We start from the raw sequence: 25,623 nt of genomic DNA on the forward strand, positions 1-25,623 counted from the left end.
TGAGGCTCAGCGCAAGGGGCACTGCGAGTGATGCAGACACATTACCATACGGGGCTCCTCCGAGAGGACCCTCCGCCCCCGCAGCCCCCTAGCACGCAGCCGCGACGGCGGGAGCGGATCCCCATTCTCCCCCGCACCCCCTCCCCCCTCCTCCTCCTCCTCCTCCTCCTCCTCCTCTTCTTCTTCTCCTTCTTCTTCCTCCTCCTCCTCCTCCCCCCACCCGCCCCACGGTGCCGGGGAGCGGGATCGCCCAGGCACGACCCCAATGAATAATCCCCACAGCCTGGCACGGCGGGGGAGGAGCGGAGTGGGGCGGGGGGAGGGTGGGTGGGGGGGGGCGGGCATTGCGGTGCCTTTTCCCCTCCCTCCCCGGGATCACACCCCGCTCGCACGGGGGGGAGGTGCGCCCGCCCAGCCGTTTTTGGGCGGCGGGGGCGCGGGGAACGGACTCCCCCGGCGGAAGGGCAGAGGCGGCGCAGACCGGAGCAGGGCCGGCGCCCACCCAGCTCTGGTTTCCCCTTCCCCCCGCCCTCCGGCCCTCTCTAAACTTGCCCTGTCCTGTCCAGCCTCCCCCCACCCCACCCCCTCCCCGTCCTTCACCCCGGCCCTCCTCCTCCTCCTCCTCCTCTGTGAGTGTGTGTGTGTGTGCGCGCGCCCCATCCACTCGCTAATTGAAGAGCTGGGATTCCTCACGTGAGAAGTTGATTTGTAGTTTGAACACGTGGCTCATTCAAAAAGCCGGAATATTCAAGTAATTTTTTTTTTCCTCTCTCTCCCTCCCTCCTTCCCTCCCCCCTCCCCTTCTCTGGTTATTTTTTTTTTTTTTTTTTTTTTTTTATACAGAGAGGCGGCGCCTGCACGCACGTAGTGTGACATTTTCATAGTCCGCCTGCTGCTGCCAAAGGGGCTTGGGGGCAAGACAAAAAAAGTAGTTTTTTTTTTTTTTTTTTCTTTCCCTTCCCCTCCTCCTTTTCCTCTCCTCAGCCCGCCATCCGCGGCCCCGGCGCTGGGTGTTTCCCCCGCGCCCCCCATGCGCCCGGGTAGCACGGCAGGCACTTAGGGCTCCCGTTTGGCTACGCTTTTTTTTTTTTTTTTTTTTTTTTTTTTTTTTTTACCCCTTGAGAGAGAGAGGGAGGGACACAAGCTGCAGATCTGATTTTTTTTTTTTTTTTTCCCTCCCCTGTCCTCTCTCTCTCTCTCTCTCTCTCCTTCCTCCATCGCATTTTGTTTTATTTCCCCCTTCCTCCCCACCTCCTCTCGCAAGACGAGGGTTGCAGCCCGCGGTGCGCGCCTCCCCGAGCCGCCAGGAAGATGAACAAGCTCTACATCGGCAACCTCGGCGAGAACGTCAGCGCCCTCGACCTGGAAAGTCTCTTTAAAGACTCCAAGATCCCCTTCTCGGGCCAGTTCCTGGTGAAGACGGGGTACGCCTTCGTGGACTGCCCTGACGAGAGCTGGGCCATGAAGGCCATCGAGGCACTTTCAGGTGAGCAGCCCCTCCGCCACCTTCTCCCCCCTCCCCAACCCCGCTTCCCCGCAGCCCCGACGGCTCCCGCCGCCCGCGCTCCTCCGCGGCCGCGGAGCTGCTGCAGCGGCGGGCTGGGCCGCGCCGCCGGCCTGGGGGGGGAGGTTGAAGGCGGGGGTCCCCGCTACCCTGCCCCCCCCCCTTCCCCCTCGCCCCCAGGTGAGGTGCAAACTGTTGTTTTTCCTAGCGCGGCCGGAGCCCCCCGGCCTCCCCGCGGAGGCTTTGCGCGGCGGCGGCCCCCCGGGAGGAGCCAGCCCGATGTGGCGGGGGAGTGGGGCCGGGGAGGGGCGGGAGCCTGGGCCCACGGCCCCGCGGCGCGGCGGCTCCCATGTTTTTCCACACCCCACGGCCAGCCCTGCCCGGCCGGGGGCCCTCGCTGCATTGGGGAGGGGGCGGCGGGCGCGGCGAGGAGGGGGCGGGCTGCGGGCACGGAGCCCTGCGCGGGGCGCGCCGCGGGGCAGCGGCTGCCCCCCCCCCCCCCCCCTTCCCCGCCGTTGGTCGCAGCTGGACTTCCCCCCCCCCCCCCCCCCCGCCTACCCGCAGCCCCTCGCAGCGGCCGCCTCCCCCCGGAGCGGGCTGGGGCTCCCCGCGGCTTGGCGCAGGCCGCAGGGCCGGGGGCGACCCTCCGAATTGCCCCCAAAGTTGGGAGGGGGAGAGCCCTGCCTGTGTCCGTCCGTCCGTCCCCCCCCCCGCGCTGCCCTGCTATTTATTTCGGTTTCTCTTCGCTGCTCTCACGCACCCATCACCGCCTCCAGCAGCGCGCCGGCTCCTTGCCCCGACATCCTGTTTTTGTGTGCTTAAAAATAATTAAATTAAAAAAAAATATATAATTTTTATTTTCTCTTTTTTTCCTTCTTTTTTTTTTTTTTTTTTCTTTTTTCCCGCGTGAAGCGGCTTTGCGGAGGTCTGGTGGGGTGGGAGAGGCTCCCTCGGAAAAGATGGGCTCGCGTTGTGCTCGGTGTGTCTGGTTTCGGCTCCCCTCCCGCCCGCTTCCGCGCAGAGAACCGCCCGAAGTTGGAGGCCCGGCGGCGGTGTGGGGGACGGCGGGGCGCTCCCCGCTCTCCCACCCCGAGACGGGGCCGAGCTCACCGCCGAGCTCCCGCTCACCGCCTTCCGCGGGAGATCGGGGCTAGAGGAAGGGGGCCCCGCCGAGGGCAGCCCCGGCTCCCCCGCGGCGGCGGCTCGGCTCCGGGCGCCGGGCTCTGTCGCCTTCCCGGGCGCCCGGTCCCCGCTCCGCCGGTGCCCGGGTTGCCGGTGAATGGGCTAACGTGTTGCGCTCCCGTTTCCCGCTGTACACCCCTGCAAACCCCCTCCGGGGAACCGGGACGACGCACAGCCGCGCTCAGATATTTTCCCCCTTTCTCTTTATCTCTGCAGGTAAAGTGGAGCTGCATGGGAAACTCATAGAAGTTGAACATTCAGTCCCTAAAAGACAAAGGTAATTTATTTTTATTCCCCCCCCCCCCCCCTCCCCTTTTCTTGCACTCAGTTACCCAGTGAGAAGCAATTTGAAAAATGCTTAGGTTCGTGTTTCTTTGCCTTGTAGATAAATGGACCGCTTTCTTAAACCCACAGGCGTGCACCCTGTGCTGTCCTAGAGGTTTTCTAGAATCGCCCCATGTATTTCTAATGTAGTGTCTTGGCCGGGCAAGAGTGCTGGTATTTAATTATTTATTTATTTAAAAAAAAAAAAAAAAAAAAAGCGCCTTTTTGTGGGAGAAGCAAGTTATTATGGTCTGATGGTAAATGATTGTGGAGATTTTTAAATTTAAAGTTCTGTGAGAAGAGTTAAAATCTGTGTGTTAGCAGGAAATGAAATGTGGCGTTGTGAGCTGTGTAACGGGCAAGCACATGAGCTTTGCTCCAGCAACAAAAAGCATCTTGTAAATACACTGGTATACAGATTTTTTTTTTTTTTTTTTTTTGATCCTGCCATGTTGGAGTCTGCAGCATTTTATAGGCACGCAGTAGAAGTCTCATCTGTGTGTGAGAGGATTTTTCATCACTGTTTTGAGCTGGTCTATGGAGGCAGCAGGAGAATGACTTCTTCCCAATAAGGACAGGATTTATGCATCCTTAATTTCTAAACGTATGCTTAATTTTTGCAAGGTAGTAATTTTCTTGGGCCTCGTGTAAAAAAGCAGTACTTGCAATAAAGCAGAGTAGTATTTTTATACTGCCTACAGCAATTCAGCCTTCTTTTTTTTTTCACAAATACTTAGATTATAGAAAACCTGGCGTGCACTAGAGAGTAAAAGCAAAATAGATCAAACTTTCCACGTGCTTGTTCCTGTACTCCATTATTCAATCTGGGAAGTATGTCTGTCTATATAACTTTGTTAAAAGGGGCTTATATTTCAGGGTTATTTTAAAAAGTACAGTCTTGTTAAAATAGTTGATTTGAAAAGGTGAATTAGCAGTGTTGATGGGCATTGTATCTTGGCATTACGAGAATTAGAAGTTTAATCACTATTTAGTGTTAGAGGAAAGCTTCACTTGAGAAAGTCTGGAGGATTTCTGCTCTAGTAAAGTGGGGGGAAGCCCCTCTCTGGATCAATTCATAGCCCACTAATCTTTATGGTTATATTTATTTGATACTTTGAATTTGAAATTAATATGCTATGTGCTCCTTCTCATTTAATATGCAAGGTATGTGGCTTTGATTTACAGCAGTCTGCACTTCAGATCTTTTGTGTATAAAAATACTGTTGTAAATGGGATATATTTTTCGATTTAAGGAGAAAATTCCATGGGACGTATAAGAATTGATCATTTCCTATTACTCTCTGTAATAAATAAATTTATTATCATGCTTGTTAAGCTTGAAAAAGTAGTATTTTATTTATGCTGTTGAAAACAAAGTAATTTCACTCCCATTTAGGTAAACTTAAAATCGCTGGTGGCCCTCCCAACTTTTTTTTTAATTGTTTTAATGTGTTTAAAAGTATTTTCTTGTTCTTTCAGCTGTCAGCTGAAATGGTGTAAAAGTCCATTCTTCGTATTGGGTAGCGTGTCTTCCTATTTGTCTGTGGACTAGTAATTACCACAAACGTGCATCTGTCTGTAACTTGTTGAAAAGAATTCTGCAGTGAACTTAAGCACTTTTCTAGGCATGTGTTGCCTACATATAGGTATAATATAGAAAAAATTGCAAATGTAATTGTATCAGCATACCCGTATTGCCTCTCCCAAAGCCCTTATTTGTTAAAAGACTGTTTCATTGAGCAGTATCATGTTGGAATGTATCAGATATAGCTCAGATTTATACTGCTGTTTAACAGAAAATTAAATTGCATTTGTCATAACTGCACTTCCTTCCCCTTTGTTTCCGCTCCCCCTCTCCCAAAATCAAATATAGAAAGCCACTTAAAATTCATTCAGTGGCCTCCATATGTAAAAGGGACTCTCTTGTTCCTTTTATAGATGTCTAATGCTTTTCATTTTTGAGGGTGGGTCAAAAACTTGGAGATTTTTTTCCACGTCTCTAAACATTGCTTACTGGGCGGCTATTTAGAGTTGTGAGGTACGTGTAAAACCACAGTTTTCAAATGTTGAGTATTTTGGTGAAACTGTTTTTTAAGAGGCTTTCAGAGTAACTTATTTGAAGTCTTTGTATCCTTTTACACAAGGGAAAGGTGTCGGGGGGTGGTGGTGGTGTGTGTCGTCCACCCAGTGTGTTTGCAGGCTGCGAGGCCAGGGGGATACTGGAGAGATACGGTTAGAGCAGTGACGCCATGAGGGGGAAAAAAAAAAATAAGAAAGAAAAGAGTGGATATATCAAGTCCGTCTTTCAGCATGAGGGTACAATTAATAGTTTGGTCAAATGTTTACTTCATAAGAGCGAAAGTTGTTTTCTAGTGCACTGAAATAATTCAATACGTTGTATTGACCTCTGCTGCTGTGAGGCTGCTTCATGGAGAATCCTGTCTCCACTCCTTAAATATTTTTATTTTTATTTTTTTTTTTGGTAGAGTGTGTGTATTACCACTCGCAAAGGTAATTTGTGGGTATCTTTCTCCAGAGGCGGCTGAGGTGCACGGGAGGAAAGGGTAAGGGTTTGGTATAATCCATATCTCACATAAAGGAAGGTCAAGAGGTGGTGTCAGCCAGGGTTGCCATAAAGTTGAGCTGAATCCAGAAGATGGTGGATTGCGCCTGGCTTGTTATTCAGGGTGAAATTCTTGGGCCCAGTAGTCACTGCATTCCAGCCCTTGCTGGATCTTCTGACTTGAAGTGGGCACACCCACGTTTGCAAAATTACCTTCCTACCTGCTGTGGAAGGAAGGAGAGAGCCCCTGTGTGGCTTTAAATTCTCCCAGGGGGGGAGAGAAGGGAGAAACACAGACAAGGGGATACGCTGCTGTTGAAAGAAGGGGCCTGGTCAAGGTTTCCTTGATGGAAGGGTGGAGAATTATTTTGGGGGAGGTGCAAAGTACTTAATAAGCTCAGAGCAGATTCCTGATTTACTATTGAAATCTCGAGGGAATGCCAAAGGAATGCAGCATTTCTGCATTCAGACCCCTTGGTGTGGAGGAAGGCTATTGCAATATTTAAAGATTTAGGTCACTTTATGCAAAAGTTGGAGAAGGCATTGTAATAATTCCGGCTGCTAGTCACACTCGGTGAGGGAAGGCAGGGCACTGTTAGTCCCCATCACTACTTCAATGGGTTGTCTCCCTGCAAAGCAGCAACGCGGGAGGAGGGTGGTGGCAGCCCATAGTGTACGTGCGCCCGTGCCCATGAAACTTGTGGCGTGAGGCTTTGGGTCCTTCCTCCCCGCAACCCAAGAGCAGCTGGTATCTCGCAAGGCGATGTACGCCGCAATCTGATTATTCAAATGGACCTGATGTCACTTGTGTGTGACAAGGGGGGAGGGCAGGACCTAACTCTGGGCACCTGGGGATGTGCCTGGCAGCAGTCTCCTGGCTCCCACCTCCAACTGGGCTTCCCACCCAGGCCTGGACCTCCACGTTGGCTCCTGGGGGCCTTCAGGTGCCTAAAATGCTCACACCACCTCAATTGTGATAATGACAAGGTGATTTTCCAATTAGAAAGTTGTATTTTTTTTTTTTTTCCCCTTCCCACCTTGAGGGCTCTTTGAGAAAATAAATTCACTGCTTCTCTTCTGGGGGGGTTTGTCTGGGAGAGGAGCAGGAGAAGAGGGTAGCGAAGGTGCGTCTCGCAGGTAATGCTGCCTCTTAACGAGCTGCAGTGACCTGCCAGCCGTGCTTCACCTCTAATGTGTCTGAAGGCTGATTTCAGGAAAACAGGCCCCAAATCCCTCATGCAACCATCTCTGTTCTGGGGGGGGGGGGAAGAAGCATTATGCTGTCAGATGGGTATGGGATTGTGTTGCTAATTTTCAGTATAATGCTAATTTTCGGTTTGTATCTTGTGTGCAGAAGGCAGTGGGAAACGGCTTCGCGAGGCTAAAGTATGTATGGTGGCTACAATGGTCACAGTTATTAAAAAATAATTTTGTGACATTGATTTTTAGTTTTGGTTCTGTAAATATCAAGCAGAGAGAGACATGCTGAATGTAAGAAGATATGATAGAAAATACGTCGTCTATTAGCCATATTCCTGCTCTTTTCTACCAGAAGAGGCGGAGGACCACGCCTGGGTCCAAACTAGAATGTTTTCAAGAGTGAAGGGCCAAAACTTTGCATAGTGATTTTGGGTTTTTACTCTCTGTTTCCACATGTATTTTTGCAGATGTGAACAGGAAATTAATTTTTTTCTTTTTTTTTTTTTGGTCTTTGAAAGCTTGCAATTAGAGTAGAAACAAACCTGGAGAGTTGTGGTGATTCCTACATAGACAATGAGTCATTATGGCAAGAACAGATAGTTCTTCACTAACCCTGTTAACTATTATGTTGTTGGAAGTTTAATTTTTAGAACTCCTCATACTGTTTGATCCTTAATTAAAAAAAAAAAAAAAAATCCCTTCTTGTTGCAGTTTTTAAAAAAAAATAAGCTGGAGTACATGAAACAGCTCTAATGCATGTCCTGAAAGCTTGGTCCTGCTCTTATTGCTACCTTCCCTTTATAGAAGGTACCCTGAGAATATTCTTGTAGTGGACCTTAAACTGTGTGTAGATATGGTAAACTTTGAAGGGGTGGAATGGAAAAAAAATAAAATTCTGGAAGTGTAATTCAAGGGTAATGAAATATAATCAGGAAATGATTAAACTGTTTAATTTCTCCGTTTTCTTTTTTTTTTTTTTTCCCCTCAAGCATGGGGTAATAACATTTTTCCACGTTTTTGAGACCTTGAAGGTGGTATTTTTGTGAAATGGGGCTGTGTTCATTTCAGTTGCTCTTTTAAGTGCAGCACATAGGACTCTACAGTGCTGGAGTCCTTTTATGGCTTCTGGCTAGCTACTGGGTGGAATTCAAATCCTTAGTTTTGACCTGAAAAATTCCTAAATGGCCTGGGATTTACCTACCTAACAGAAAATTTGAAGCTTCCCATAATGGCCATGAGAGAGAGAGAGAGACTCAGGTGGAATTAAAATACACCTTATACTTAACTACAGACAGGGGTAGCCCTTCAGGGACCTCACAAAAAAGATTCTTTGCTCCTTAAACCTTTTCCTCTCCATAATGTCATTTTAGCTTTTAGGATTTTATTCTCCTGGGATTTTGGTAACAAATACATAGTGCCATGGAGCACAGTTAAAGACTCTTTTCTGATGATTTCATCCTTACACGAGCCTAGTGAGACAAGCACAGGGCAATATTGATGTGAGATTTTTTTTTTTATTGTAATTGGAGAATCAAATTTATTCTTGGAATGTGATTATTCAGAATCAGTAAATAGATGGAGAATGGATGCAAAAATTAAATGCTGTAAAATTTAAGTAAGGAGGATAACTTTTCATGCTTTACAGAAGGAGCAGGGTAGGTGGAAAAGTGTGGACAGGATTGATGCTCTTAGCAATACTGAGGTGCCTTATGTTGTTGCAGAGCACTTCAATATCATTCTCTTTTAATCTGCGTTCTTTCATTTTGTTTTCATATGCAAAATGTTTATTTGCACGTCAGTCTGTTCTTTATCTCTAATGATGCAGAATATAGAATTATATGTTGTTATGTGCTAATTACTGTTGAAAGCTAAGATAAAACCTTAAATTTTCCTTATTTTGTCTATAAATGTGACATTGTTACCAGAAATACTCATGTGTTATTTTGTAGCTTTACTCTGAGGCTTCCATCCTTATATTTTTTCTCTTTTTTTTTTTTTTTATTCCTGGGTATGTCAGGTGTATGCACTTGTGTGCCTTTCTAGCCTGCATCTTTGCTGTATGAGTCTTACGTTTGTTGTCCAAATAAAGAAAATATTGCTGAATGTGCTGTCCAAAATCTCCCCAGGTGTCCGGGGTTGGGGTGTGCTGGGCAGGTCAGTAAGTCAGTCCAGTGCTTACTGGTGCCACCCAGTCTCTCTGGGCACCTTTATCCATGTGGGCACTTCAGCTGTTTCTTCTCATCACCTGGAGTAAGTAATTTGGCTTTGAAAAGTTTCTGTATGGGAGCAAGAGCTTCTGAATGTTTGGGCACATTTCAGGTAATTGACCAAAAAATATATATATATTATTGTTTTCTCTTCTGGTTTCGCTTCTTTCTAGGTCTGCAATATTGGTTTATGAGTGTGTGTTGAAAGATGCATATATTTAACCAAGAAGAAAATATTGATGTTTGTAGCTGGATACCTAGCAAATAAAGCGTGTTACTAGGGTAAATGTTAAGAGTGGGGCTAAAAAAAAGGTGCTTTCCATTTGTTTATGGGTTGTTTTCTTTTTTTTTTTGCCCTGCAAGTGCCTTGAAATTCCAAAATGGAGAATTATAATAAATTATAATAATAACTATTTTGCTGAATTGTGTTATCTTGGCAGCTGGCACAAGAGAAACCTGTAGTATGAAAGCTGTCTCCTGTGCAGTGTAGCCTTAGCAGCCACGTGCCTCCCCTATTGCCTGCCTCTTCGTGGTGCAGTGGAAACAGCATCAACTGAAACTGTCCTTTTGCAAATCTGAATGGAAAACTGCCTCTAAGAGGTAAAATGAGGCACTCTGTATTTTTAATTAAGTTCAAATTTGGATAAGAGCGCAGATAACAATGAGTCAAAGAGGGATCTGACTCTTCTTGGGCATGGGACTAAGTATTGAAATGAAACTGTCTCGAAATGAAAGATCTTCAGCTGGGAAGGGCCTTACTCCATTTTAATTTTTTTTTGGTGTCTTGGTCATTTTGTGACTGTATTCTGAATGGTGAGGAATAATGCAGAGAAGCGTCTCAAAGAGAATATGTATGTATATGTATCTCTTTGTGTGTGTGTGTATATATATATACACACTTGTATTTTAAAAGTTATATTACAATAAAATAATTTGCAGTTTAAGAAGAGACCAGCTAAAAATATCTGGAGAATTTACAAAAATAGTAAGGTTGAGGTTTTTTTTGCTAGTGCTAGTACACTTGAACACAACTGGAGCTGAATGTTCACTTTTGAAAGATTAACTTTCATGCTCAGCTGAACTTTAGGAATGCTATTTTAAAATATGTAGTCTACACCATGTGTCTAATACACATAGCAGTGCTTTATTGTTTTGGTAAATTTGATTTTTATTTTTAAATGTACAGGTCCTGTAGGTTTTTCCTCAAAAATGGAGCTTGTTTCACCTTAATGGAGCCTTAAATATTGTAGTGCAGAAATCAAAATTCCAGTTACAGGGAACTTTAATCTGTGTAAAGAGAAATTTCTGTTGATAAAATCTTAAGTTAGCAGTTGGGTTCACCATTACTTATTTCCCTGAAACTTCATGTTAAATAGTGATTAGGGATGAAGTAAAAAGCTTGTTGTGTTTGGATTTGGAATTATCCGTTAAACATCTAATGTGCATGGATCGAGGCAGGACTGTAATTTTCTAAGAATGAGCAGGGCAGGAGGGCTAGCTGTGAGAAGGATGGGGGGGGGGGGGGGGGGAGAAGCCCCCCAAACCCTGGTGTGAGTTGTGCTGTGCCGTTGCTCCACGCAGCTTTCATCCCGGGGTCTGATCCTGCTCTCTCCCTGCCCCTTCTCCCCTGCCCTTGGAGGAAGCCCTCGGCATCTGCTGTGGGGAGGCTCTTGGGAAACTGAGTTTGCAAAAGTGCTCTAGCTTTGACAGGGAAAATGCATACATCATCGAGCAAAGGAAAAACATGCAAGTTTTTGTGTGTGGTTTTTTTTTTTTAAACAGTTACAGAACAGATCATCCAGAAATTTATTTTTGGTAATAGAATGGAATATTTGGTTTAAATACATAGGGGAGATTCTCTATGTGATGGCGGCTTCCTGGTTATTGTGGAAGAATAGTTCAATTCTTCCTTCTCCATCTAGAGTAAAAATTTCAAAACAGTGTCTCTTTAGGATGGTAGTTGAAAAAACATAATCTCTAGGATGTTGGAGGAATTTAGGTAGTAGTTTAATGCAAGACAATAGACTACACTTATAATGTAAACCATATCTTGTCTTTTTCCTGATGTGAATTAAAATTCCAATAAACACTTTATTTTCACTGGAAGTTTTGTGGCAACCTTAAGCTGGTGATAGAAAAAAAATTTAAAATTTATTTGTCTGTGTCTTGGAATATTGTTACTAATTTTGAAATAACTTTTCAGATGAGTTTTTTAATTGTGTACCAGTTTGCACAGGTTCCCCTCCCCATGGAGACACTGGCCTGTTATAGATGTGTACTGCTGCGCTGTAAAGAGCACAGGGGTGTCTCCTACTGAGGGAACTGGATCCCTGAATGAACTGCATCCTCCTTTGTGGAAAACCAGCGCTCTGGTGTGCAGAGGGAGCTATTCGCCAGGGTCAAGTGAGAGGGATTCAGTGCTAAGTGTCTTTTAGTGGTATTGATCACAGCGGGTGCTGGTGCTGATCAACAGCAAGAGTTCTTATATGGCGAGAATGAATATATTATTCTTCATTAATAGGAGTTTGGTTATTTTAGCAAGTTATAGGTGGTGGTGGGCAGTAGCATAACTTGGTGACAGAGTTCTAAAAACTGCCACTGCTAATCAGGAGATGCTCCTTTTGACCTTAACGGAAGGGCTGGAATATCTCAATACTTATTTGTTACTTGACTGTATGAACTTTTGCACCTGCACAGAAATTCTTAATGTAGGATGTTTTTAAGTAATGTGCAGCTTTCAAGGATCATAGGCGTTTAAAACTGCAAATTCAGATTCTCTTTCATTTTCAAATGCATACTCGAGGATGGTAAGCATGTAACTTAACATGTGGTCTGTAGATTTACTAACACTTAATGAAGGAACTGGAGGACCTAGGGCACAGCACAGGTGTTTGTGTTGATTCTGATAATCTGTAAAAAATACATGAAAAAAATACATGAAAAAGGGACAGCTCTTAAAGTTGGAGCAGAGATTTTTTTTAAAATACTGTGTACTCATTAAATTTCTTTTCCGAGTTTAATGCTGGTGCTCAGTAGCAGTGATATAAAATTGTTCTTATGCTGCTAATACTGGTTAATTTGAAGATGTACTAGAATACTTACCCTATTAAACTATTTTTCTTAACACCAAAGGAACACCCTCAAAAAAAACCCCCAAACCCACCCAAAAAACAACAACCCATCAACACCCAAACACCCCACATGAAGTTATTATAGTCAAAAAGTAGGTGACCCTTCATTTATTTATGAAATACTATTTGTTTCTCACTGGTAGTCTGAGTCCTAATAGCAAAAGTTGAAGTCTTGTTCTGTTCGGTAACTATTTTTGGGTTGTTGCTTATTTAGTTTGCATTAGCAGTGTGTTTGCTTAGAGTGGGTTACATATATCTATTTAGAAGTTTCCACTTTTTCTGTTATGCAGTAGAGAGGGAATTTTTATAAATAATGTGATTTCTACCCCTTCTTCTACCGTGGCTGCTTTCTTAAATGAGAAGTAAGGCTTGACATGAAAATATACCCCAAATTCTGCATTTAACATAGAACTGCAAACTTTTACCAGAAATTGTGGAATACGCACCCTTTGTACAACTGGGCTTGATGACAATTGCTAGAATAAACTCAAATCACGAGCAAAATCATCCTTTCAGGTATGTAGCGTGTGCTTAACCCGTATAGAGTTGATGTTACGCATCGCTCCTTGAGGCTAATCTTGGGGAAAAGATTGGGAAGATGTATTATAATTTGTAGAGCTCTTCAAGCTTTTAGATTGCTTTACTTCTGTCTTTGACTGGCTTCAGTAAAATCACAAAATTGCACTCGCCCGCCGTGGTTGGCTTTTGCCCGCCTCTGTGGCAAATGAAAAGCTTACGTACGTGGCTTTTCTCCCTGGCCCTTTCGCTCACATCACCTGGGCCACACAGTTGGCTTGTTACAACTGTTACTGTTTGTTTTTGTTTTTTTTTTTTTTTTTTTTGTACATACGTTGGATTAAGTTCAGCATCTTAACATGAAAATGGCACTTCTGAATGCATGAACGGCAGCACAGAGCCGGTGTTGCACGTGTGGTTACGTCAGTCTCCCGCTGTATAGCAGCGCTGTCTTTTGTACTGCAGCCCTTCAAAATGGCTTTTTTCAAATGAACGTTCAAGCTATCTTAACTTTTTTAGCTGTAGAGTGCTGGTGGAAATCACACGTGGCTCTGTATTCCAGAAAGCCGCTCTTTCACAGAGTTTTGGCTTGTGTCACTGGGTGTATCACTTTGGGTGGTACCTTTTATTAAAAAAAAAAAAAAGGGAAAGAAAAAAGGCAAGGCATGGAAAAGTCTGTCCAAAACTTAGTCATGTTTCACCACGATGAAGCCCTGCAAGTTTCTAAGGAAGCAACATCATCTGGGCAGTGATAGTTTTCTGGAGATGGCTGTGGTGCGTGTCCTACCTGATGAGACATGGGGCTAGATGAGGAGAGCTTTGCCTGGTTTGGGGGGGCTGAGCAGGTGCCCTGACCTGTTGCTTTCCCCTCTAACATCCAGCTCTATGAACTTTCCTTGCACTCTGTGGATAACGGGCAGGCGGATAGGAATTATTAAAGCATGTCTTTGAGGTTTGGGGGAGGAGAGGGAGGGAGCGACTGCTTTGTTTTGAGGCTTTTGGTGGCTCCGGTTCTGGTTGTTACTGGTAGTTGTCTCTTATTGTGTAGCTCAGGACTAGGCATGAAGCTGATGCCAGCATAGTTTGAAATGAGCTGAATTTTTGGGGGGTGATGGTGGGGGAGATGAATGAAGAGGACGTCATACAAACAGTAGTGTTAACAGAAAATAATCAGTAGCTCCTAGAGAAGGATGATTTCTTTCCATGATTGAATATTTAACTTATAACATCCTAGTCTTCCTTGTGGTGATTTTTTTTTTTTTATTATATTTGTAACTTGGTATTTTTAGCTTTCTCCTGCTCTTTATTTCTTTAAAGTGTTCTTCTTAAATCCTCAATTGTTGGGCATACCTATATGCAGATACCATCGTTGAATTTCAAAGCTTTGAAAGACTGTTTATGCTCTCTGGTAAAAGCAACTTGGTCTACTAGTGGGGGCAGGTACCACCTAATTTAGGTATCTTTGTTAACAGATCAGTACTGTATGAATGCAAAAATAAGATAGTAATTACTGTCTTGGTGTGATAATAAGTTTGCGCATCTGTATACAAAATAAATTTGAAGTAATTAGCTAATAAATAATTTATTAAACTTGGTCAAAATTAGCATCATCATTCATAATGAACTTTGTTCCTAATATTAATTTAAATATCTAGCAAATTACTATGCATTTGAAATGCATTTGAAAACTACAAGTTACTAAATGCAAATAACCTTGATATTAATGATGATTAACTTGTAAATTATACTTATTAATTAACTGGTTAGCTGTACCATGATATAGGTCTTTTCTCTGCTTTGAAACTAACTGATCCAAGTTTACATTTTTGCTCAGTTTAATACAAAGTGAGCTAAGTGTAAATGTTAAATGCTACACTATATAAAGAATGTGGTTTTAGTGCAAAAATGTAAAGTCTATTTTTTTTGTTCTCTTGTCATAGCAGTGTATTTAAATTTACAGTGACAGTGAAAAAGTCAATGCTTGCTCTGATCTTCATCCTCAAAACATGCACTATATCCTATGTTTTCTGTGAAAAAGGAAATTAAAAATAATGGAGATATTTAAAAGGTGATAGTGGCTATCCGATAATTGCTTTATATGCCACTCCTTGATGTCAAGGCAGTTTTTTTTATAGTATTATGAAAGCAGGGGGAAATGACTAAATATTAACTGTAAAGCTTACTAAAGAAAATACACTTACACCTTTTGTATACAGGCGACTTTTCAACATAGCTTGCCTTTGAAAGAAATTGTAAAATTGAAATGTTGCATAATTTAAAATTTGTGAACAATTAAATTTTGGTTGTTGACTCTTCCAGTTGAACAGAACAAAATGATACTCTAAGGCTTTCGTGAAAGCCTGGTATGAAAGCTCAGGGGTTGCCTTCCTGTGTTATACTGTGTAAGCCTGTGTGCGCTAGTGAGAGCTGCTTTGACAAAAGCACAGAAAATTGTTTTGGTAATTCTTAAAAATGAAGTTTAGTGAAAGATATAATTAATAATATTTCCATTGAGTAAATATAAAAATTGCAAAAGACTCTTTGTGCGCAAGCTGTGATGCTTTAACTATGCCAATACAAAATATTTCCGGTGAATGTGAACTTACTACTGTAAATGTACTTACCCTGACCATAATTATTGCCCTATAAAAAAAGGAGAAAATAAGCTTTTAGACAATAGAGAACTTTGCATGGATGTTATTCCTTTCTAAATTTAACTTCTTAAAATGTCTTTAACAAAAAGTTAATTTTTTTTCCAGGAGCCTGTCTTTAGATTAAAACTTAATGTAGAAAATATTGTGTATGTGTGCAAAGTGTGTATATTATTTAGCTCTACACCCCAACTGAAAGTGGTGCGTTACACAATTTGAGGTTATAAAACTGCGTACTCTCCCCTCAAAAAATTTTAAATAACATGTAACTTTTTGCTGTAAGTACAGCTATGAAATAATTTTATTTGATGCAGTTTTGTCCACACAATTTTTGTGTAATTGAATAGGATTTCATTTTTTGGGGGGAACTCTTCAGAGAAATTTACTTAAAAGAAATGACAGTAATGTCTGAAAACCAGAAGCCTAATTTGTTTCTCTTTTTTAGTAATTAAAAAAAAAAAAAACAAACCATTGCTTTTTCTATATTTAACTCTGTATCTGATGACATTCAGCATAAAAATAACAAAGCCAAACAGCAGAGTGGCCACTTTCTATGACTTTTTGGATTTTGACAGGGCAAGAGAAAGGAGGGAAAACTATTTGGTAGCGATAGTGCAAAACCCACAGATTCTAGCGCTCCTCTGGTAGAGGTGTTATATCTCATCTGCTTTGGGTCACTTAATCAGTTTAAAGCCACGTGGAATTGCCATTAGTAAGGGCCAGCGCTTGAGTGCTATTTCTTCTTGTGGGTATTCAATTAGTTCAACAAAGTGTACTAGTAAAATAATTACTGGAGCATCAAAGTGAGAATTGGTATCTGTGCAGTGTCTTAGTTACTGTGTGCATCAGTTTACACTTTAAAAGTTTGTTGTATTTTTTTTTTAAATTGTGTGAATAAGGTTTATTGTACTGAATCCTTTGAGATGAAAGAACATTTATTTTAAAGCAAAAAATAATAGGAGATGTATGGTAAATCTCACATTTCTTCTGTTGCAAAACTGGTGAAGTTTTCTACTTAATCTACTCCTGTTACCGTGGTCTAGAAGATTTAAAAGAAGCTATTTGTCTTGCTAGTGTGTGTTTAAATTTTTCTTGGTTTGTCTTGAGGTTGAAGGGTGGAAAGTAGCAATAAGGAAATAATCTATTTTCTTTTTTTTTTTTTTTAAATTTAAAAATAAAAAAACCTTAGTCACATGAGCAGGCTACCTGCAGGTCTTTGTTAGGCTTTGCTCAGATGACGAGCATCGTATGTCTTTTAAATGCTCAATTATCATGTCAGTATAAAGCTGTCCTTTTGTAAAATTGAGTAATATACTTATTTATGAAAAAAGTAATAAAAATGGAAGTTTCATTTAGGATGGATGCAGAGTGAAAGCCATGCGTGCATGTGCATGTATGCATGCAGGGACTGCATTCTTTAAGAGTGGCTTTAAACACTGGAAAGAGCCTGAAATGTGTGGCTGTACATTTGAAAGTGTTGATTTACTCTGTGCTCTTGTTAACTCTGCTTTTAGTTTATTTTGGTTCTTTAAACACTAGGACTTTATTAATATTTTTAGGTATTATATAGACAGTTGCCTAAATGAAGTAGTTTGCCCTTGTTAGTACCCTTTTATATCATGGAAGAGACTTGAAAATGCTAGTAAGCCTGTCTGTTAGCCAAAGTTTACATATACACTTAAAATCAGACCTAAGCAAGACTTTTCATTTAATCCAGTTATAGCATATAAGCTTTTTGAAGTTAGATGGTGCTTTCAGCAGCGTGAGCGCTTCAGTGTGTTTCTATTTCCCAGACCCCACAGGAGCCTTCATTTACTGAGATCATTTTAGGAATTGGACATGAATTTCTGTCACTTTTTGTACAGTAGCCCGAGAGAGGCAGCAAACGGGCTTTTCTTTAAAAAGTCCGTGTGGGGTGAAACAGTGGAGAAGGATGCACTGGGATGGGTCTCTGAACTCTACCTTAATACCTTGCTCAGTTTAAGCTCTAAAGTAGCTTGCTCTCCACCTGAAAGGTTTAAGTCGGGTATTTAATGGCAAAAAAGTAGCGAATCTCTAGAACTATGAGCCTGTGTGACACAGGTCTTGCGATTACATGCTCTAAGTGTACAGGTGGAGCAACTCTTTTGCTATTGTACTTCAAGCCTCACTTTGCTTCCCTTCCACCCTCCCGCCCCCCAAACCAGAACTGAATTTGACTGGTTAATCTGGAGCGTACAGTGAATTTAAACTGAGTATAAACCTCAGTTTCACTCGAGCCTGACCTGAAAGAGACGAAAATAGGTTGGATTCCCAGTGTCTATAGCTGTGGTGTAAGGAAGGTGGAAAGCATTTCTGATGGTCTCTACAAACACAGTCTTGGTTGAGCAAGCTGGTCTCAGGAGCGTGGTGGCTGCTGAGTTTGTCTATGAATGCTGCTAATTTTATTTAGATATTTCGGTCTAAGACGGGTGAATCACTGAACTATTAAGACAAGTTCTATTCTGGTGCCGTACCTCTGGTAGCAAAAAAAAAAAGTTGCCCAAACTTTTACATTGAACATGATATCTATGTCACTTTTATTTCCATCGGGTTTCTAACTGATGCGTGAACTTCCGTGGAGTAACAGATGCAAAATAAAAGCACTGTGAGGGTATATCCAGCAGCTGCTTTGTGGAACGAAGTATCTTGTTGGCTTTTTTAATTATTCAAGTCTTGGTACCCTTTTTTGCTTCAGAAATGACACTGAAGTATCCAACACCAATTCTTTCTCCTCCTTGAGCTCTTTAAAAGGAGCTGAATTAACTGAAAATTTAAAACAAACAAACAAAACACCACCACCAACCAAACAAAACACCACCAAAAACCAAACCAAACCACACAACTTCTCATTTCTCTATCTAGAGCTCCCCAGCCCCTAACTTGGCTGTGTATTGCAGGGACATCCTATGCAAGTTATAGTCTAGAGATGCTCCTTAGAGCTGATGTAAAACTTCACAGTTAATCGGTAATGGAAATATTGCCTGTTTCACCCAGCAGCCCCCGTGGGCACTAGGAAAACAGGTGGAGAGAAGAAGCCTTTAGCTATTTTGGCTGAAGGAAAGCAGGGCTGGGGAGGAGAAAGATATAAAAGGTGAGCATTGTGTCCCGTCATTAGGGGATTACTAGTTCATACTGGTTAGGATTTTAAATAGACTTTTTTTTTTCATATTTAGAGACACTTTTGCATTTAAAGATGTTATTTGCAGTCTTTCCTGAATGTTTTCATTGTTATCCACATCCCAGTTATTTGCAAGTTAGTAGTGAGATGAGAGAATAAATGACAAATGACCGTAACTCTAAAACATTTGGTCAAGAAAATGAGCTCAGTAGTACAAGTGTTTAAGGAATACAGACCCCTGCTCTGAGGAGGAGGAGGGAAAGAGAAAGTGTGGCATTTAGAAAAAAATCCAAACTCGCCCACACCCAGTACCCCACTTCCCAAAAAACAAGGGGGGGGAAACCCCAAAAACCCTAAACTGACCCAAACAAATAAAAAGACCTGTTTCAGTTTCTTCAGAGAGTTTCTGCGTGGTGGAAGAGAGAAGGTCTGAAATGTCAGAAGCCACAAAGGTAGATGAAAGCCCATTTTCCTAAAAAATACTGGAACTTCCCATTAAATTTAAGGTGGTGCTTAATTCTTTAACTAAAAAAAAAAAAATCTCAACAGCCTTCTCTCATTAACACCACCTGGAAAATTATTTTTTTTTTAAATGAAAGATTCAACATTAATATGGTAATGGCAGAATATTTAGAATTTTCTTTTTAAAATGTCTTTATGGACCACTCAAGGGAATTTATAAATAATGAATATAGGCTTTTAGTCTAATTAGTGATGTGAAGAATTGTCAAATGGTAGTAGGTGAAAGCCTGCTATCCGGCTAATCTACAGAAACATAAGAACTTTAGCTCACATTGGTTGATTTACCTGTTTTGTTGCTTGTGGCAATGTAAGTCTTCTGGTTGTGCTTCTGGAGCAATTGTGTCGTGTCCGCAAATACCCAGTCTCTTCCAGGGTATTGGGGTTTATCCTGCAAGGAGAAGGCAGCCCTGTGCCCAGTGGTTTGGCTGGTGGCTTTGGGGCATGGGGCTGCATGGTGTCGTGGCCCCACAGAGAGCTTTCTGATCGTCTGTCCTGGTGGAAGGCAGTTAAGTAAATCTGATGTTTCGCAGGCACTGGGAGGAAACTTGATCATCAGCACGCAGGGATCTGTGAAGTAATCCAACAGCCAGATTATCCTCTTGAATGCTGAGATAATACACCTCTCCAAAGCGGCTACTTTGGGTTGTATGTCCAAGATGAAAGGGGAAAACTGTAGTTAGGAGCCAACCATAATGTCTTCCAGGAGCTTTGAGGAAAAATTTCTTTGTCTAAATTTTATGGAAAATACTTATTCTGAGTAGTAGTACAGAGTGCTTTTAAATCCAGGTCTGGGATTAAATGATGAGGCAACACAAAGAGAAGTATTGCTGCAGTTTGCCTGTGGTTTAGCCAAGCTTTGTCTGCTTGAATTGCTGAATTGGTCTGAAATTGGAGCAGTAACATTTCCTCTTCAAGTATTCTGTTGTCCAGATCAATGTGTAAAAATAAAAAGTGGTGTTTGTTAACAAGTCAGGCAGAGGTTGTAGCACCTCTTACAGGACAGCAGCTCCAGTGCCTTAATCTGTATCCTTACCTACATTTACCATGGAAAAAATGACGAGGAGATCCCCCCCTTCCCTCACCATGTCACTAAAAAAACTGCTTCTGCTTTTTCCTGCAACCACATTCATATGAATTGAGAATTAAGGATGTTTTATTTTGTCCTGTAAACCTGCTTCTCCCCCCACCCACCCACCAGAAGAGCATTAAAAACACTGATTCACTCTGCTGTGATCAAGCATCAGCTACTTGAAGCAACATGAGGGGGAGAAACTAATAAACTCGGTGTGCGGGGGTAGCTTTCTGTGTTGGGTTTTTCTCGCCTGTTTTTATTTTGCTGGTTGTAGAGTAAACAATCAAGACACCTTTTCCCCTTCTCCTGTAAATTCGGTTGATTACCAGCAGTTCTCCATGTGGCTATGGGAGTTGCTAACTTTGTTTCTATGGCTGTTCACGTCAGACTTTTTATACGAAAGTTGTTTCTTACTGTCTGGCATTAGCCACAGCCCATAGGGGGATTCTTTTTTGTCGTGTAGGTTTTTTTTTTTTTTAAATATTTCATCTGTGATTGTCTATATTAAGTTTGTGTTGTCACAAGTTTGAGAAGTGATGGGTTTTGTCTTCACGCAGCTCTTTGGAGCTCAGGGAAGAAAAGGGTCGTTTGGTGGGTGGATTTGCAGGGGCTTCACGTGTAGCTGTCGAAGCTGGGGGACCACGAACTTGGAGGCAGCACTGGGGAGTAACAGCACTTGGTGTTGATGAGTATGGCTGTCGGTGTGAGGTGCCAGGGCTTTTTCCAGGTAACCAGTACAGAAGTGCCTGCCTAGAATGGACAAAATGCGTAAGTTCTTGCTCTTTGCACGTTCCTAAGAGTGGAAAATGTAGACCATTTACTTTCTATCCCATAGGTATTGAGTTCAAACAATTGAATGGACTAACGTTGTCGATGTTCACTTGATCTCCTTTCAAACATGTTTAACTCCTTTGCCGTAGACTCTCGTTTAAAAAGAGTAGGTTTGCGCTGTGCGGGTTTAAGGCATTAATGTTGTGTGTAATGCACATGGCTGCTGAAAACGGATGGTATTACGTGGCATTATTATTGAGAAATGGGAATTAAGGAGCAGGAGGCAGCAGATCTCTGGGGGGAGGAAGAATGGTGAGAAGGGTCTGGTAAGAGTGTGGGCACAATTACAGTGTGGAAGTGCAGTTGCTTTGATGCTTGTGTGTATGGTCCCCTCTGAAACAGTCAAATTTTGATTCACCGTGAGTTACAAAAAATCAGGACTGTGAGCAAAAGCGTGATACTTGGTTGTTCTTTGTTTTATAATTGTCTATCTTCTGTTTTTTCAAGTTGATGTCTCTTAAGAGGAGGTGTGGGTCTTATGTGATTTGCCTTTGTTAAATGTCACATAAAGCATACAGTGAGATTTTATTAGTGAGTGAAGTGTATGGTGAGATTTTATTTAATGCAGGGCTGTGAAAATGGACAGTTTTCAAGACCTTTTTAACCCAAGAGGATTTTGATAGGTTGAAGAAAAAAGTGATGTATATAGGGGAGGGCAGAGAGAAGGGAAGAGTACACAGAAAAGAGACAATGCTGGAATTGTGGGTTTTCTTCTTCCCTCCTCCCACCACCTCTTCCCTAAAATGTGTTTAGTATTGCTTCATATGTGTGGAGGGTTCTCGTGGGTCAGGAGAACTGGGTGCCCCTGCATATGTGTTCTTTGTATTTACATACAAGAGATTACACCTTTTGGAGATCACCAAGATGCCTTTTAGTAAATTATCTATCTTTATGGTACTTCGCCCTTTCTGTCTGTGCATGCATATAGCACAAATACGCTGGTTTCCTTGTGAAGGGGCACAATGATGTCTTTTTGTTTTACCTGTTTTCAGTGTTGCAGAAATATTTGTCCCCCAAACACAACAGTCCATGTCTCAACAACCTCAGAATAGATACGTTGACGTATAGTCCTCAGTAGTGGCTTGAAGTAACTGAATCCAGTTACATGCTTAATACCTGAAAAGAAGACTTAGAATGTGTGCAATTCCTCTTAAGTAAATTATTGCCAAATAATTGCTCATGGGCTAACCTTATACAGAAACCAGATAAGCCTGTTTTTTTTTGTATCCAATAAAAGGTGTTTTAGGTGTCTTTTTCAAAGAGAAGCCAGTGGGAATACCTGTTTACAAACTGTGAACTATAGGTAGCTTTCAAAAACCTTCACAGGATACAGAACGCAAAGTTTACCCCGACTTTTTTTTTCTCAGTTGACATCTATTTGCAATGCCTATTTAGAATGGAAGAAATTAAGAAATCTGCCTTAACTGGAAAAAGTGCATACAGAAGGCTTACCTGAGTCACTCTGAGATATGCGGGCAATGTTTCACTAAGGATTTATTTAGACTAGGTGAGGTATATATGAAAAGAAACTATTGTGATAAAATACCTTTGTGGACTTTGAAAGACTATTTCCTATCTCGCACACCTGGTATGACTGCAAGTGGTTGTAAAGTTACAAAACTTAAGATTATTTCAAAATAAAATGAAATAAAAGAGAACCCTCTGTGTGTTCATGCTGCCTGGAATGTGAAAGCTATAGGAGCTGAGCTTTGCATGTACCGTACTTTGTTGAAGAAAATAGAGTTATGAGGAAGATGGAAAGCACCCTAAAACAGCTGATATTGAGAGTATTTCCAGGAAGATGCTTCTATTTTTTTTTTTTCCCTGCCTATTGTGCAGAGTTTTGTCCCCGTGCAAAAGTGTGCTTTCTGAAGTCACAACCCATCCTCACGGAAGCCGTTGCTGCTCCAGTGAATTCAGTCAGACCTCGCTGTGTCCCATACTCTTTGCTATACGTTTGCATCCGGCTTGGGATTTTTCGGGAGGAAGTGGAGAGCTGATTCTCCGAGGGTTTGCTCTCACGCACGCAGTAGAGGCGTCTGCAGATCGCTAATGCCGCCCCGCAGCGAGGACCTGTTTGGAGCTGCCAAAGTGCAGAAGAAGGGTGGGAGGAGTGATGTCTCCTCCGAGCAGGAGCCGCGCAGGTTACGGCAGCGCGTGGGGGATTCGGTCTCCGTCTGCTCGCTGCTAGTTCTGTGCTCGCTTTGGTCCTGGGAATGCAAAACCACCTCTGTCACTTCTATCTCTTCTTTCTGTCTGGGGAGAAGGGCAGAGGCAGAAAGGGGTTACAAGATTTGTGTATTTTTAGGTAATTTTTAGAAATATACTTAGATTTTTTTTTTTAACTAGGAGCTGATAGTAACTGAAATGGATAAGTCTCAAAGGTGCTTGTAATCTTTTATCTTCTGTGCAGTTCCTCTCTTCACCATGCAAAGCTTTATTAATTTTTTCCCCATTGCTAATTGTGATACAGCAATAATGTAAAAAAAAAAAACCAAACCCAAACCCTAAATTTTCACATGCATCAATAAACACTAGACTTCAAACTTGTGCATTCGGTGACAAGTTAAAATTACTTGCAGTGCAGCCAAGCTACTGATGAAGGTGTAAATAGTTTCAAATTGAACAGTTCCTGTATTTTTGTATTTTTTTTTTTTGAAGTGACCTTTCACTTTTGTGCAATAGGTGTCTCACTATTGCCATAAATTGAGGCACACAGCGGGACTGTACCCGTTTTGTAGTTGGCTTGTCATTTCCTTTGGCTCTTTAGGAATATGGTAGAGGAACTGGTAATTTTAAGGTGGTGTTTCTTTGCTCTTCTCCCTTCCTCCTCCTCCCTTTTAGGATGTTCAAGTTATTTCTGTCCTACAACTGTTGGCTGGCAAAAGTTTCAAATTGCATCGAACTTTTTAGTCCCTCGAAGTCATGTGGGAAGGAAAAAAAACCTCCAAACTTTGTGTGATGTCCTTTATTGCTGAGTAAGTGTAGAGATTGCTTTTTGGGGGGGTCCGTCTTTCAGGTGTTGGGCAGTAAAGGAGAAGATCTCTAAGTTTTCCTTCTGAAATGAAAAGTGAGGTGGCAGTTGTGTGAAACTCGTATATGTGCTTCTGGAAAGGACTTTTTCCTTTTCTCCTTCTCACCAGTGGATGTTCGCCACTCAGTGTGAACACTTGTTGCCCGGCTGGCTGTGGAGCTGGGGTGAGACCTGTTGTTGGTGTGCTCCCTGGGCTCTTGTTTGCTCAGATCCTTCTGCAAGTGGCGCTCCTTGCTACCAAACTCTCACGAATTTTTAGTTTGAATCTACAAGTGTGAGAGACTAATGGCACGACACAGTTTGAAGCGCATTGAATAGCGTATGGACTGCCAATTTTGTGGTTTGGGATTTTTCTGCATTAAAATTTCCCAGTGTTTTTAATATTGAATGAACACCCCCTTTTTATGCTCTGCTTTAGGATCTAACTTCCGAGCTTCAGGTTGCTGTGTGAGATTATTTTGGTATTTCAGAGCAGTGTATCACTACTTTAGGGTGACTGGTTTTGTAGCGGCATCGCTAGCTGTGACTACAGCTTCAGGAAACCTTTGCGGACTTCAAGGAAAATTTCCCCCTTCCCTGTTACAGTCAAGCAGCTCCTGACTCTTTCTTTGCTTTATTGGAAATGAAAGCTTAAAGGGGGATGTGTGCGGTTTGGGTTTTCGTTCTCCCTTCCTTGCCTATTTATACGATCAAATGCTGAAATTTGGCTCTTACTTGCTTGAGAGGGAGTGAAAACAGCTGAGAAATGCTGCGCGAGACCTGTTCATCTTTTCTGGAGTAAAGCAGGTTTGTCCCTTGATCTCATGGTTACTGTGGTGTTGGGGGTGTCACCTCTGCATGAGGAGAAGTTTGGACAAGGTGGCTCCGAGCTGCAAGCTCTGGCTGGACCCCAGACAAAGCCTGTTGAGAAGAGCGTTTCAAGATGTAAAACATTCACTGCAGGCCTGTGTGGGTGGGTGGTGGCGGTGTTGAGGAGAAGAGTGTATTTTAAAAGGATCTGAGGGGGAAAAGGAGAGCTTTAGATTTTATATCTAGATGGGAACATCTCTAAAACTTGTTTTGTCGCAAGATTTTCATGGCCTGTGTAAGTTTAACCAACTTCTATTCTGTTATAAAAAGTCTTCAAAATGTGAAGGGCTTTTCTGTGAGAGGTCAGAATTGAGCAATTAAAACACTAAGTAAAACTGTTTGTTCAAACATGAGACGCTTATTTTAGCTGCTTTGGTGAACCAAAATGCGGTTGAGACCCTCCGAGTTAGACCGCCCTGTGTTGTCCTTCCCCAGATCTTCCCAGGCCAGCCAGACTGTCCCAACCAGCGTGTCCTACCTGAGCCCAGCCGAAATTGTGTTAATCTACACATTCTTGTAAATCCCAAGGGTTTTGTGGCATCTCTGGCATTCATTTGTTCTCTCACTTTGGGGGAAGGGAGGAGACAAAGGACTTGGCTGTGAAGGCAGCCAGCACACTGCCAGGCTTTGCTGGAGCACTTCAAAGTGAATGTTTTGTTTACTAGATAAGCGAAAACTGATGTAAATTTGGGGTGCAAATACAATGAATTTACTGATTCTTACCCCTTCCTCCCGATCAGAGATGGAGATTGTCAGCCATATAAATGTTAGAATATAGTCTATTGTTCGGCGAATTAAAAGCTTAATATCAAAGCAAAAATATTTATTCAAACTTGTATTCTCTTCCTTGAAGAGATGTAGAATCCTGAAATACCTTCTTGGTGAATTAAAAAAATAA

At 42.3% G+C, this 25,623-nt stretch overlaps 1 protein-coding gene across 4 annotated transcripts in view; it reads left to right on the top strand.

The window, feature by feature from the left end:
* The first annotated feature begins 1,270 nt into the window (after positions 1-1,270).
* The window catches only part of IGF2BP3 (insulin like growth factor 2 mRNA binding protein 3), a 117,640-nt gene continuing 93,287 nt past the window's right edge, over positions 1,271-25,623 (top strand). For 3 of the 4 annotated variants that reach the window (XM_074150204.1, XM_074150205.1, XM_074150206.1), the window contains exons 1-2: positions 1,312-1,486; positions 2,903-2,963. In XM_074150204.1, the coding sequence (XP_074006305.1) occupies positions 1,312-1,486; positions 2,903-2,963 (236 nt within the window). Of the gene's footprint in view, positions 1,487-2,902; positions 2,964-25,623 lie in introns of all 4 variants that reach the window. The other variant, XM_074150203.1, reaches the window with a different exon arrangement.

Source organism: Numenius arquata, chromosome 7 (assembly GCF_964106895.1).
Source record: "Numenius arquata chromosome 7, bNumArq3.hap1.1, whole genome shotgun sequence".
Taxonomy (NCBI): domain Eukaryota; kingdom Metazoa; phylum Chordata; class Aves; order Charadriiformes; family Scolopacidae; genus Numenius; species Numenius arquata.